At 37.2% G+C, this 12,790-nt stretch overlaps 1 protein-coding gene across 1 annotated transcript in view; it reads left to right on the forward strand.

The window, feature by feature from the left end:
• The first annotated feature begins 793 nt into the window (after positions 1-793).
• mcph1 (microcephalin 1) overlaps positions 794-12,790 on the forward strand; it is a 34,857-nt gene continuing 22,860 nt past the window's right edge. Inside the window, exons 1-13 of the mRNA XM_074675641.1 lie at positions 794-882; positions 2,256-2,299; positions 2,386-2,477; positions 2,593-2,711; positions 2,838-2,922; positions 3,519-3,630; positions 3,711-3,842; positions 3,941-4,021; positions 4,263-5,423; positions 6,327-6,442; positions 11,600-11,637; positions 11,769-11,931; positions 12,015-12,092. Of these exons, the coding sequence (XP_074531742.1) occupies positions 2,275-2,299; positions 2,386-2,477; positions 2,593-2,711; positions 2,838-2,922; positions 3,519-3,630; positions 3,711-3,842; positions 3,941-4,021; positions 4,263-5,423; positions 6,327-6,442; positions 11,600-11,637; positions 11,769-11,931; positions 12,015-12,092 (2,202 nt within the window). The 5' untranslated portion in view covers positions 794-882; positions 2,256-2,274. The remainder of the gene's footprint in view (positions 883-2,255; positions 2,300-2,385; positions 2,478-2,592; positions 2,712-2,837; positions 2,923-3,518; positions 3,631-3,710; positions 3,843-3,940; positions 4,022-4,262; positions 5,424-6,326; positions 6,443-11,599; positions 11,638-11,768; positions 11,932-12,014; positions 12,093-12,790) is intronic.

Here is a 12,790-nt window from a genome sequence, read left to right on the forward strand (position 1 = left end):
AAAAAAAACAGCAACAAACATAAAAACAGGGACACTTATCACTCTTCTATTAAAGAGTCAGACCTATTATTTATTTATTTATTTATTTATTTATTCATTTTATTTAGTTGATTCCGAAAAGGGATACTGTACATTAATTGAGGTTTCAGCTTTTTAATTTAATTTAATTCAATTTAATTTAATTTAATTTAATTTAATTTAATTTAATTTAATTTAATTTAATTTAATTCATTTTGATTACATTTGTTTTAATTTAAATTAAGTTTAATGTTTTGAAGTTTAATTTTAGGTAGTCGGACCAAGACTTATAATGACCAATAAACTTTTTCCTGTGAACACTTAAACTCTATATCCTATGAAAGAACAATAAAATGTATTATTATATTGACTTTAATTTACAACATTTTTAAACATTTAGTAAACAGTATAAATCAGTGCTGTATTTTTGTGGGAAAAGTTTAAGGCATTAACTTATCTCATTTTATCTTAGAAAAATAGCCTATACAACTGAGTTGGCCAAAAGGCAAATTTTCATCAGCAGTCCATTTGCCAGATGTTATTTTGCAACGTAGAAATAAGATGATATAATCAGCAAATAAGGTTTTTGAGTTGAGCTACTTGTTGAATGAACTCTGAGAGTAAACTTGTGACCTTATGACTTGTGTTTTTACTGTCTGTGCTTATGACTTTGTGAAGGACACTTCCTAGGGCCCTTTCAAGTTCCCTTCGTCGTCGGAAGTGACGTTTTTAAATCCGTCTCAGCCAATCATTGCCGTTCATCCCGGAATGCATTGCGTCACAAACTGCAAGCGCGAACTTTTACCCAGTAGTGTGCTGCATGCTGCTGGAAATTACATCAATAAAACAACATTTCCTCATAAAGTAAGTTCACTGAACTCGTTTTATAAAACTTTATGTAGTGCGTGTTACTGTCCGCGTACTGTCAGATACAAAAAACTAGTATTAAGCGCATGACAGCCCATTACGGGAGTATTTACTTGAGTTAGCCTCCCCAGCATTGATGCTAGGGTACTGTTGTTAGCTTTATTAGCATCCAAAGGCTACATAACTGAACGATTTAGTGAAATCTAAGTATCTTAAATCGATGAATGATTGGCATTTTAAGGTTGTTCATATTAAATCAAAGCTCTTACTGAATATCTAATGAACGTTTGACCGTTACTTCAAAAATCTTTTCTGTTGGGCTGAACTTTGACACATGTAATCGCTTTAAGTTACTGAGTCACCATTGGACAGCCACACGTTGACAGCTATACGTTGTGGAATATAGCAAATCTTATGGCAATACATGGGCTAAATTTTCCGAGAAATCGCCATTATTAATGCAGATATTCGTCAATCGTTTGATTGTACGGTTTTATAAGTTCTTTATCTGTCTAATTTATAATCTCCTACAACTATAAAATGTTTTTTTTCATTTCGTGATTAGACAACATGAGAAGTATAACACCTCGTTATTTGACTGTGGAAATATTTTTATGGATTTTTTTCATTAAAAGTGTTCTTCAATAACCTAAAGATAAAGTTAGATCATGAAAGAAAGTGAATATCCTGTGTCACAGCACGAGATCTATCTTGTGGTATTTTGTTATTAATGTTTTTTGTTGTTGTTGTTTTGTATCCAGTGAAATATGTCACCATGCCTGACCAATGATAATAATTGATAAAACAAATTTCAAAACATTTGACCCATCCTGGATAGTTGAGGCATCTGCTAGCCAGGTCTTCTTCCTCCATCACCCAAACCCTAATTTTCCAGCAGCAAATTTCAGGATGAAGGATGTGTCCACCTGAAACCCGTTTTCCCCATTTAAACACACCCCCTGGGATAGAAAACAAAAACAAATTTTATGACTGGGTTGCAGAACAACAACTTGTAACTCCCAGCAATTTTTAAATTAATTAATGTAATGATTTTAATGTTTCCTAAAAAAAAAAAAAAAAAAAAAAAAAAAAAAAGCATACCAGTGATTTATTCTTTGGGTAGACAGGGAGCTGCAGTGAGTCAGAGACTTAGGGTTTAGGAAAATTGGATCCAGAGACCGAAGGCACTGAAGTGATGCAAGCATTTGTTAAACATCATCATAATCAGTCAGAGCCATAAAAGTAGCAGCAACAGGTCTTTTCTTTGCAGCAAAATTGACACGATTGCATAAAACAGTGTTTGTAAAAAAGGAATGTCATTTGTGTGAGCTGAACTTCCACTTCCAACTGTTTTATCCGTCTCTGTGCAGGTGAATTTCTTTGCAAGGAATGACCACAAGTCCCGTTCTGAAAGGTAATGCTAATCATCTTAGCCTCAGTGCAGATGCTATGGTATACAATGACAATGTTGAACTTCACGACTGTCTTTGATGTGTACAGATGTCGTTGCCTATGTTGATGTGTGGTCCTGCGACAAAACAGCAAACTGCTCAAAACCATTTGTTCAGCAGCTACAGGAAATGGGAGCTCAGGTAAGACCAGAGAGTTAGAAAAGGAAAAAAAGACTAGTTTTAAAAATGCTGTTTGTTGCTGATTTTTAAGGACTGAGATGTGACAACTTTGAAAACATAGTGTTCTCTTTTACAGGTATCAAAAACATTCAATAAACAAGTCACACATGTAGTGTTCAAGAATGGTCACCCAGCAACGTGGAAGAAAGCACAGAAAAGTGATGTAAAGTTGGTCTCTGTACTCTGGGTCAGCAGGTAAGTAACACACGAGGGGTATTTACTTTCTAAATCGAACACTTTAATTTCCGTAAAGTGTGGTTTTAAAAGGATCTGAGCTTCCTCATGGGGCTTATTTTCTTGTTGAATGATGATGATTTTCAGGTGTTACGAGGATGGTGTGCGGGCAGATGAAGAGTTGTACCCAGCCTTAAATGATGAAAGCAATCCAGTAATCAAGTACAAGAAAGTGAGTGCAGGTTATCATCACACACAGCAGCTGATGTTTAAAATCTTAAACATGTGTGTTAGAATTTTTTTGGGGGGCTTTTAATTCTAACCCTGTAGGTAACTGAGCCAGTAATAATGCAAATGTTTATAGTACCACTATTTTATGTACTTTGTTCACGCTTAGCAATGGCATTAAAAATTTAACTTCAACTTCTAAGGGGAAAAAGCCAGTATTCAAAGATTAAGGTTGGAATTCAATGGTGTCTGAATTCTGTTTTTCTTTTGTAGACTTCTAAGACTAAAGTCAGAAGTTTGACTTTTTTCCTTCAAAATATCTGAGAAAGATGTCAGGTGGCATTTTTTTGAGAATTTGCACTCAAAATTCTTAATCTGATTTATTATGAGATATGAAGAGAACATAAAGGTTTAATTAAATAATTTAAAACATTAACAAAGATTGGGCCAATTCATCTAAGGAAACCCATTCAAAAGGTTTTAAAAGCTGTCATGGTGATGAAAGGCTGAGGTTTATATCAAGTGTCAAGGTCATTTATGGCAAAGATGACAGACATTGTTATATTACCTACTCTAACTTTTGGTTTCTTACCTGGGTAGCATCGCTGTATGCAGCCAAAAGATTCTCCAGAGAAGACACCTGAAAACGACAGACGCATGAAGAGAAAACTGGACAAGATGATGAAAAACATACAGCCCAAACAGTCATTCGGTAAGACTTTGTTACACCTGTTCGAAACTTTCAGAAACAACATTTTTTAATGTGATAATTTTTACTGTTCTTTTCCACAGTTACAGATGTGTCGCCCATCATCATTGATGAGAAAAACAGGATCATTTATAGCCCGGGGTTGAAAAGATCAGATTATATGGCACAGCGCTTGAAAGACATGAAAGAGAAACATGAATACCTCTCACCTACAGGTTTGTGACCCTGCAGTTTTTTTCCATTAGAGTGACTAAAACATTTCATCACTTTTGAACACTGAAAACTCAATCACATATTTATCGCTTTGTTTCAGCATCACAGATGTCTGAACCCCGCTCACCCACAGGGCTGAAGCCATCTCTCGGGGGATCACCAACAGTCTTCAAGTTAATGTGTAAGAAAATTATGTTACATGGCCAAAATTAAATTCTTTCTCTTGTTGCTTTTTGTCCTGTGAATCAATGCCGAACCTATAGTCCTCAGAACCTTAGAACCTTAAAGTGCATTCAAACCAGGCAGGAAACAAAAAAAATAGAAGTTAAATTCAATGATGTGCAAACAGAAAGTTAATCCAAACACAAAAAGAGGCTCCAAATGATCCATTTAATCTTTGTTTTATTTTTCCTCTGACACAGATGACCAATCAGATGATGATTCCAGTGCCTCTGCTGCTGAGCCTGGCTACTCGCCTGACAAAGGGGAGGGCAGAACAAAGGTTGATACTACAGACTCTGAGAAGCCCTGGCTGTCACCCTGCAGTGATGTGCACAGGCGGATACAGAGCCCGAATCTGAAAGGCCCCAACAAGAAGGACAGCGATACACCAATAAAGGTCAAAAGAACAAGTTTGAAGGACTCTGACTTTGTGGAGGAGGACCCAATAGGGATCGGACAGAGAAAAACAAGACGGAGCTCAGTTAGAAAAAAGACAGGTGAAAAAGAAACACCAGTTTGTTCATCAGAAAAACCTCAAACAGCTGAGAGATCTGACACATGTAAGAACATTCAGAAAAAAAGGAGACAATCAGAGGTGAAACTTCCCAGGCTATCGCCCGATAAATCTAAAAAGGGAAAACTGAAAGCAGCTAAAACCTGCACAGAGACCAAAACGTGTTCTCTGTCCGACACACTGAACTCTCTTAGCAGCCTCCCACCACCTGTGACAGCATTAGGTGATGCTGCAGGTAAGCTCTCTAAAGATTCTTCATCTCAAAAAACACCCAAACGACCCAGACAGTCATTTTCTTCCTTGGTACAATCTTTCACTGCGTCTAATCGCACTAAAAGTGCTACCCCTTCTTCAGCTGATGGTGATGATAACACCTTTGAGGACTATTTCTCCCCAGCTAACTTCAAACGTAGATCACAAACACATGTTTTAGCGTCTCAACCTGTGGAAAAAGACCCTTCTTTTCCCTTTGAGCTGGGCTCAGTGACAAACAAGAAGAAACACAGAAGAAGTGAGAGTATATCATCAGACGCTAACAACAAAAAGAGAAGAAAACTGGGAGAAGGTCAAAGTGGCAAGCAGCCGAGTGAGACGCAAAGTCAGCCACAACTGGATGTTAAAGTATCTCTGACTCCTTCTGATGCTTCAGCAACAGAAGTCAAAGCTGTGGAAAAAAGGCGGAGAAGAAGCACTTTGTCTGTTACAAGCACTGATCCAGCTTCAAGTGCTGAAGTAAAAAAGAAGAGGGCGTCTAAATCAGAGCAAGCATCGACACTGGCAGAAGCGAACGCAGAGTCAGAGCAGCAGGAGAGCTCTGCTGACTGTGTTTTTACTCATGATGTGAAAAGTGAGTAGTGAAACTGGCTAAATTAATCTAAAAAAGTGTATAAGGGAACTCGTGTAGAATTTAATTATTATGATATGACATTTAATGTCTCTCAAGAGTTAAAGTTTCCAACCATGTTTACATTTTAAAGGATCAACAATGAGTGAAAGCTGGATTACCAAATGAACCAGGTGGATTAGTTTAGTATTGTGAAGGCTTTTCTTTTGATTATGGATGTTCAGGGAAGAATAAAGAAACATTTATGACATTAATGAGCCCCTTTTTAATTGAAACATGTTTTGTGTGTCTGTCTGTGGATTAAAGGCACAGTTCAGTGTTTTAAACCCTAAATTTGAGGTGGGTATTTATCGTTATCAGGAACTTGATTAGCTTTAAGTGTGTGTTTGAACACAAGAGGCTTCAGATGTGTCACAGCACATTCATATCATGCTGAGGTCTGAATGCTTGTGACAGATTTCTTTAAACAGGTGAAGTTTTGTGATGGAAAACCTTTTTTTTTATCCTTTTCTAAATGAACTCACTTGAATGATTGAGGCTGATTTGAGGAGAGTTTCAAAATGAATTAAAACCATATAAGATGTGATTAAAGTCTGCAAGACCCAAAGCAAATTAAGTAGCTGTTTTCAATTATAATGACATTTAAATCAGGGATTGCAGGTTAAATTCACCAGCACATGAGTCCAAAGTGTGTGAGTTTAAGATTAGTAGAAGCAGTTTGTTGTTTTTAAGTGTTTCGTAAACATATTTACGTTCTTATGTTTGCGTCTCCAGTCAGCTGTAAAAGTAACAGCAGATGAGGACATGCATGAACACACACACACACATTCACCCTTGCCTGCTATGTGATAACTTGACTGACACCCCCTCCTCTGTTTTCAATTATCTTTCTTGTTTGCGCCGTAGGTAGAGGAAATGAATGTACAGTAGCAGCTGGTTTAAAAGAGATCCCCCCTGAAGAAGAAGATAATCCTACAAAGAGCAGCAGCGTGAGTGTGCAGAAAATGGTCCACAGAACGACGGTAAGAGGAACTGTTGATTGCTTTAGGAGGATTTAAAACATGCTGTCATGTAATTAAGCAACAGCTTTGATTGAATTTGAAGACTTTCTTTTGCATTTAATGTGTGTTAGAAGAACATTTCCTGCAGTGTGGAAGAAATGAGCTGAACAAAACAGGAAGTTATGAGTATAAAGTCCCCAGAGGTAGCTTAACTGTTACTTAAACATACTCCTGTGACATTGAGTTACCGTTTTGATTGCAGGTATTCATTTGCAGGTTAAGGTTGATACCTAAGAGCTTTGTTTTGAACTCTTTTTGTAAAAGTTTACATATAGGAAACTTGAGAAGAAACACTCAACTTTTTTTCCTCACTAAATTTGGGGCAGCTGAATAAAAAAAACGATTAAAAGTAAAAAAAAAAAAAAGACAGTATTCTTGAGTTAAAGTCAAAAGGTAAGTTAATTGTAATAGCACATTTCACACAAAAAGACAGTTTATAAGGATTTACAGGCATAATTGTCCATGAGCGGTTACAAAAAGTAGGTTTAAAGAAATCAAAGATTGTAAAAAATCAACACGAATAAAATACTGAGTTCTTAAAATAACACCAAAAAAGAAAAAAAATATTTAAAATGTACTTTTTTATCTTTAAAAATATCAAACAGAGTCATAAATTTTACTGTAAGAACTCCTGCAGGTGTTTATTATTACAAAAGTCTCAGACACCCTCATTTTCTGTAGTATAGGAAGTTTACAAAGTTAACTAAACACCACAGTGGATGTGAGAGAGTGTCTGTGTGTGTGTTTGTGTGGTTCCCTTTAAAGTTATTCTTCCATAAGGTCACACACTTCCATAACTGTCGGCGTTTGACGCATCTAGACAAGAGTTTGTGTCTGGTCCTGAGGGTTTCCTGTGTTTTCGCCCTGTGATGGTAGCTTACAACTTCCTCGCCTCTGAAATGCACCTGGGCTCTGTTTTCGTTACGCTGGTAACCTCAATGAGCTGGGGCTGAAAAAAAAGGGTCAAACATGACGTCATCTCCTCTGAAGATCTGAGATGGTTCGGCTCTACTGTAGCCTGATTTTACAGATGATGTAGTTGTTCTTTTATTTCTGGAAAGATCTCAACAAAAGACATATTTAAGGGGAAAGGTAAGCACAGACATTCATGACAATAAGTCTGAGGTCACACCTGCACTGCATGCCAGTCTTAGAAAGTTCAGATTGTCAACTCTGATATGTTTCATGGGGCTTGACTTTTGGTGAAGGTAGAGAAAATCCACTGTTTCAGTATAGACATACAGATTTAAAAGCAGGCAGCCTGTTTTACTTAAAAGTTCTTTAAAAATCATTTTGGTAATTTTTGAAATGCTTAAAGAGGGGTGTTGTACTTTACATATTTCTAACATGGATATAAAGTAACAATGCTTTATGTTCATAGTTAATGTGAGCAGAATTTCAAACATCTACGTATTCATGTGTTGTAGAAATCCCTGAATCTGTTTACAAACTGCTCAAAACCATTTATCCTAAAAATTAGAACGATATCCTAACAAGATTCTGAAAAGATCGGCTCAACAGGCCTCCAGAGGGCTGGCCAGTAAGAGGGAGGGGGGTTTGTTCAGGGTGCCTGAAAGCGACAGCAGCTTTAACGGAGCGTTTCGGAAAGAGTCTGAAATAAAGGTTATCGAAATCACCAGTTTAAGAGTAATTAAGGTTCCTTGAGCTGTTAATCCTGGTGCAATGTCTTCTTCTTCTGTAACTTGCTTTTAAGTCTTTATCCGGAAAATAAGTTAAAAATTGTTACACTTTTACAACTAAAATCACATTTAAAGACACTGCAGAGGGCCTCACTGACCATGTGTAAGGATAACTTTTTAGTTTTCTGTTTCCCCTAAAAATAGAGTTTAATAAAAGTCTGAGGTGATTTCATTACTTTAATACATTCATGAATTAATTAGATCCTGAAGATAAGATAACCTCCCTTTTTTCAGGATAAACCCAATACTTTTTCTTTTTTTAGAACCCTTAGCTATGAATATTTACAAATGACTGATGGGAGCTTTCACCCAAGTTGCCCTAAAAGGTGTCGAAGAATATATAAACCTAATCAAAAGCAATAAAGCAATGCAAAAATATATCATATCCCTGCTATTTTACTGCATTGGGTCACATAAGCTTATCTTATCCTCTGTTTTTTATTTATAGTGGTGTGGTTGTGCAAGCAGTAACCAAGGCTACCTGGTAATGTTCGTCCACAAACCTTATGGGAAATTAAAATAGATAAGGCATAAAGGTCATATAAAAATATCTGTAGCTATGTCCCTGTGGAAACACACTCAGGATGTGTGTTAAGTAGACTAAATGATTAAATGTCATCACTCTGGTTTGTTTACACCAAAATTATCCACCAGTTATTCAAATTATGATAAAGACAAATATAATTATTTCATTTCTTGAAATAAGAATGATGTCTTAATGCAAGACACCAAACAAATAGGTTTTTCTTACCCTATTTCTGTTTAATTTTCACTTTACAAGCAGTTAAGGCTTCATTTCTTGTATTTTAATATCTTATAATCAAACAGGAGCTCTCAGGAGCTTTGAGAAAACATTATTTCAATCCAGTTTAATTTCTCTCCAAACACACACTAACAAAATGAGCTCAAACTAATGCTTCCTATACCACACTACTATAAAAAATCAGAGGAAATTTGGTTTGAATGCTGCCTTTTGTACTAATTTACTTAACTATTAAATATTTAAGGAAGAATTAGAGTCAGAAAATGTAGCAGTGATTTACAGAGGAGCTTTTAACAGGAGCTGTGACTTATTTTCAGGCCATCAGGTGCTCTTTTTACAGGAATCGGCAGCTCTCAGCCTCTACTGATCCTCCTCTCGCTTTGATTTTCTGGAAGCCGTCTGATTCAGCGTGCACTGAGTAGCAGCCATCGAGGAGACGCGGTCATACTGTGAAGAATTTCCTTCATTTGTGCCAGGAGCCCTGGTACTCAGAGTCCACACCAGCTCTTTGTCAGAGCTTCATTATGTGCGTCTCATGCTGCAGCCCCTGTTTTCTTGAGCTGCTGCCAGAACACGTTTGCTGCATAAAGCCTCCTTGAAGGAGCCTTTAGAGCAGCACCATGTTTTGAGTCGTTTGACTTGTTGTGAAAGACTTCAAACCTTTCTTCTACCTTTCTGTCCTGTAGCAGTGTAGCAGACGATAACCCTGTTGGGGATCATTTAGAAACTTGAATATCAAACATTTTTCTTTGAAGGGAGCACATGTAGAGACAATCTTCCGTCTATGTTTGATGGGAACAAGCTCAATGACTTCACTGTGTGCTTGTCAGCTGTAGTGTAATGTTTGACCGCTGAGGGAGGAACCGGGCGATGAATTGGCACCACTTTGCCAGGCTGGCCTTGACCTCTAATTTCCAGCTTTATGAGCAGGTGACAGAGTGTCTCAGGAAAGGACTCGGTTTGTAATTGCTGGTCAGGTTCTGATGTGGATGAAATCTTTCTGAATTATGGCCAAAATGTGGTGCTGCATGTGTCTCGGTCGTCAGGTTACAGATTTATAGTTCCATCACGGTGACTCTGCGCTTGTTTCTCTCCAGAATGGCCATGGACTTCGTTTCCCTTTTTAGCTTCTATTCTGTATTTCCAGGAGGGTTGTTGTTGAAGGTGTCTGGGTGTTGAAAAATGATCCTTTTTACGTGTTCAGTGCTATGTTATTCATGAACTAGCTCACAATTCCAACACACAAAAAAAAAACACATGCTTTCTTTTTCCTGCAGGGTTTGAGCCTTTTTAATGTAAATAATGTATTTCTTTGACATCTTCAAAGTGTAGGTTTGTTTTTCTGTGATTTCTGCCTCTTAAACACAAGAAAATACCAATTAAAGACTCCCCTAGCTGCTTCGTTCCAATGTGTGAAAAGAAAAACACAACACATTGTGAGGTTTATAACAACTACGAGAGAATAGAGGAGGTGTGAACACATTAAACAGGCTTTAGATAGCTGGAAAAACATGTTGCTAATGCTGCATTGATTCTCGCCCTTTGTTTTCTAATGCCTGGAGTGGTACCAGCTTTGTTTTTTACTCTACAGCTCAAGAGAAATGAAAAGAAATGTGCTTTCTCTAGTTCTGTGTTTTATAGCTTTTGTGTGGGTAAAATGAACTTTTTTTGGCTTGTTGTGAAAATCATTTCTCACAACTTTCAGATTAAAAAAATCCATTTAGGTTTTCAGTTTGCAAAAGATGAAAACTGATTAAGATAGCAACACATGCTGTGCATTTCAGACACTGGATAATACACAAAAATGTAATAATGTTCCACATCTTTTGCACCCTAGGATGAATTCAGGAATCAATATTTATAATGTGTCTTGTCGTGCTCTCCACCTTTCTTTGAAATTGCTGTTCAGTTGCTGCTCGACACAAACTTCAGGCAGCTTGGCTGTGTTTGATGCTGGCAAGTAATCAATGGACCAGTACCTTGTTTACTAGAATGAAGTGTCTGTGTTGAAATTCGGCAGATAACTATTTATTTAAATTCTATTTAACTAGGTTGCTCCTGTTGGGATTAAAAATCTCTTTTTTAAAAGGACACTCTGCAAAAAGAACAAAGTTATTGAAACATCACTTTTCTGTGTGACAAAAACACAAAGATAGTGTGATAACCAATCAAGAATCCCCTAATAAATGAAGGTGAATCAACCATATCCATCTGTATCAGTCATATTAAGACAGTGCAGAGACATGCAGACATCACAAAAACTGTTCTACATTATAAAAAAAACATGATTCATTTGGAAAATAGTAACTTTTACTTACTTAGTCTCAACTTTTTTTATCAGGCACAGGACGTGCTGTTTAAGATTTAAAGATTCATCATTCCAAATACCCATGTACTTGTAAGAAGTCACAATTTCTGTCTTTTCATTAGCTGTGAACATCATTGTTATATCCTGAAACCAAGCCTTTGAATTGGTAAAAAAAAAAACAAGCTTGCTCTGATCTGCATGCAGAAGTTTTCATCGATATTTTTTTCAGCGGTCTCTTCATTCCTCCTGAGCCTCCTTGACTCACCTACCCTTTAGCATTTCAGTAAAGGATAATTTGGTTCATAAACTTTTAATCTTGTCATAAATTGTGTTTCTGTTTATTACAGTCTATGAGAACTCTGGTCATGACTAGCATGTCTACTGAGTAAGTACCACACACATTTAATCTTTAGTTTTGTTAATGTTGGTTCAAAATATACAGAAAAAAAACAAACAAAAGAGGTCTTATCTAATGGTTCGAGTTTGATGCTCTCTATTTTTGTTCTCCTCTCGTAGGAGGCAGCAAACAGTGGATCAGGTGGTGAAATCATTGGGTGGTTTTTGTATCATTGACCAAGTGTGTGAGAGCACAACTCATGTGGTGTCTGGAGGTCACAGGAGGACTCTTAATATTCTATTAGGCATAGCTCGAGGCTGCTGGATCCTCTCCTTTGAATGGGTAGGTAGTTTTTACACTACATCGTACTATTTGACAGCTATTCATCCGTTTTAGCTGTTTCTATTTTTTTATTTCTCGAGTAGATTCTCTGGTGTTTGGAGCAGCGGCAGTGGATTCCAGAGGAGCCATATGAACTCTCAGACCACTTCCCTGCAGCACAGGTCAGTACAAGTATATGTTGTCAAAGTGACAACACGAATGTCACCTGCTTTAAACTTCACTGTAAACTTCTGATGTGGTTAAGTATAAACTTCTCCTTAAAAAAAAAAAAGAATTAGTAAAAGTACTGATGTTTAAAACTTCTCCGTTACAATAACTCAAGTAGTCAGTTACTTTCCTGCCCTGGTACCAGCCCCATGAGCTCCCTTTCTCACCAGAACCTAATAAAGGCCTGTGAAACCAGAGTCCAGGAAGTTGGACGGAAACCTGTCAATTTTTATTGCCCGTCATCCATTTTCTGTCTGCTTGTTTTTCCTGAAGCATCCTGTGTGAACTGGGAATGTTGCCTCTTCCTGAACTCGTCATTTATGAATCCCTGTCGCTGCGAGGGAAGGCACACGCGGTCTTGATGCAGACAAATGACAACACATTTCCTCTTGTAGTTACGTGATGTCTTTTGTTGTGACATACAAAGTATTTTAATGTCCCCGTGGTGGTTTATCATGGCTGTAACTAGAATAACCAGGACACATACTGCTCTGTCTTCTCGAGCAGTGCTTTTAAAGCCTGCTGTTGCCTTCAGCTTAGTCTCTGTGTCGGTATTAATGGTAGAGAATGATTTCTTGATGAGAAAGATTAGAAACTGAAGCCTCCATTTCACACAGTGTGAGTGTCAGTGTGAGGAACAGTTCAAACTCTT

This window comes from Halichoeres trimaculatus, unplaced genomic scaffold (genome assembly GCF_033239565.1).
Source record: "Halichoeres trimaculatus isolate MK-OKI-2021-1 unplaced genomic scaffold, fHalTri1.1 fHalTri1_scaffold_8, whole genome shotgun sequence".
Taxonomy (NCBI): Eukaryota; Metazoa; Chordata; class Actinopteri; order Labriformes; family Labridae; genus Halichoeres; species Halichoeres trimaculatus.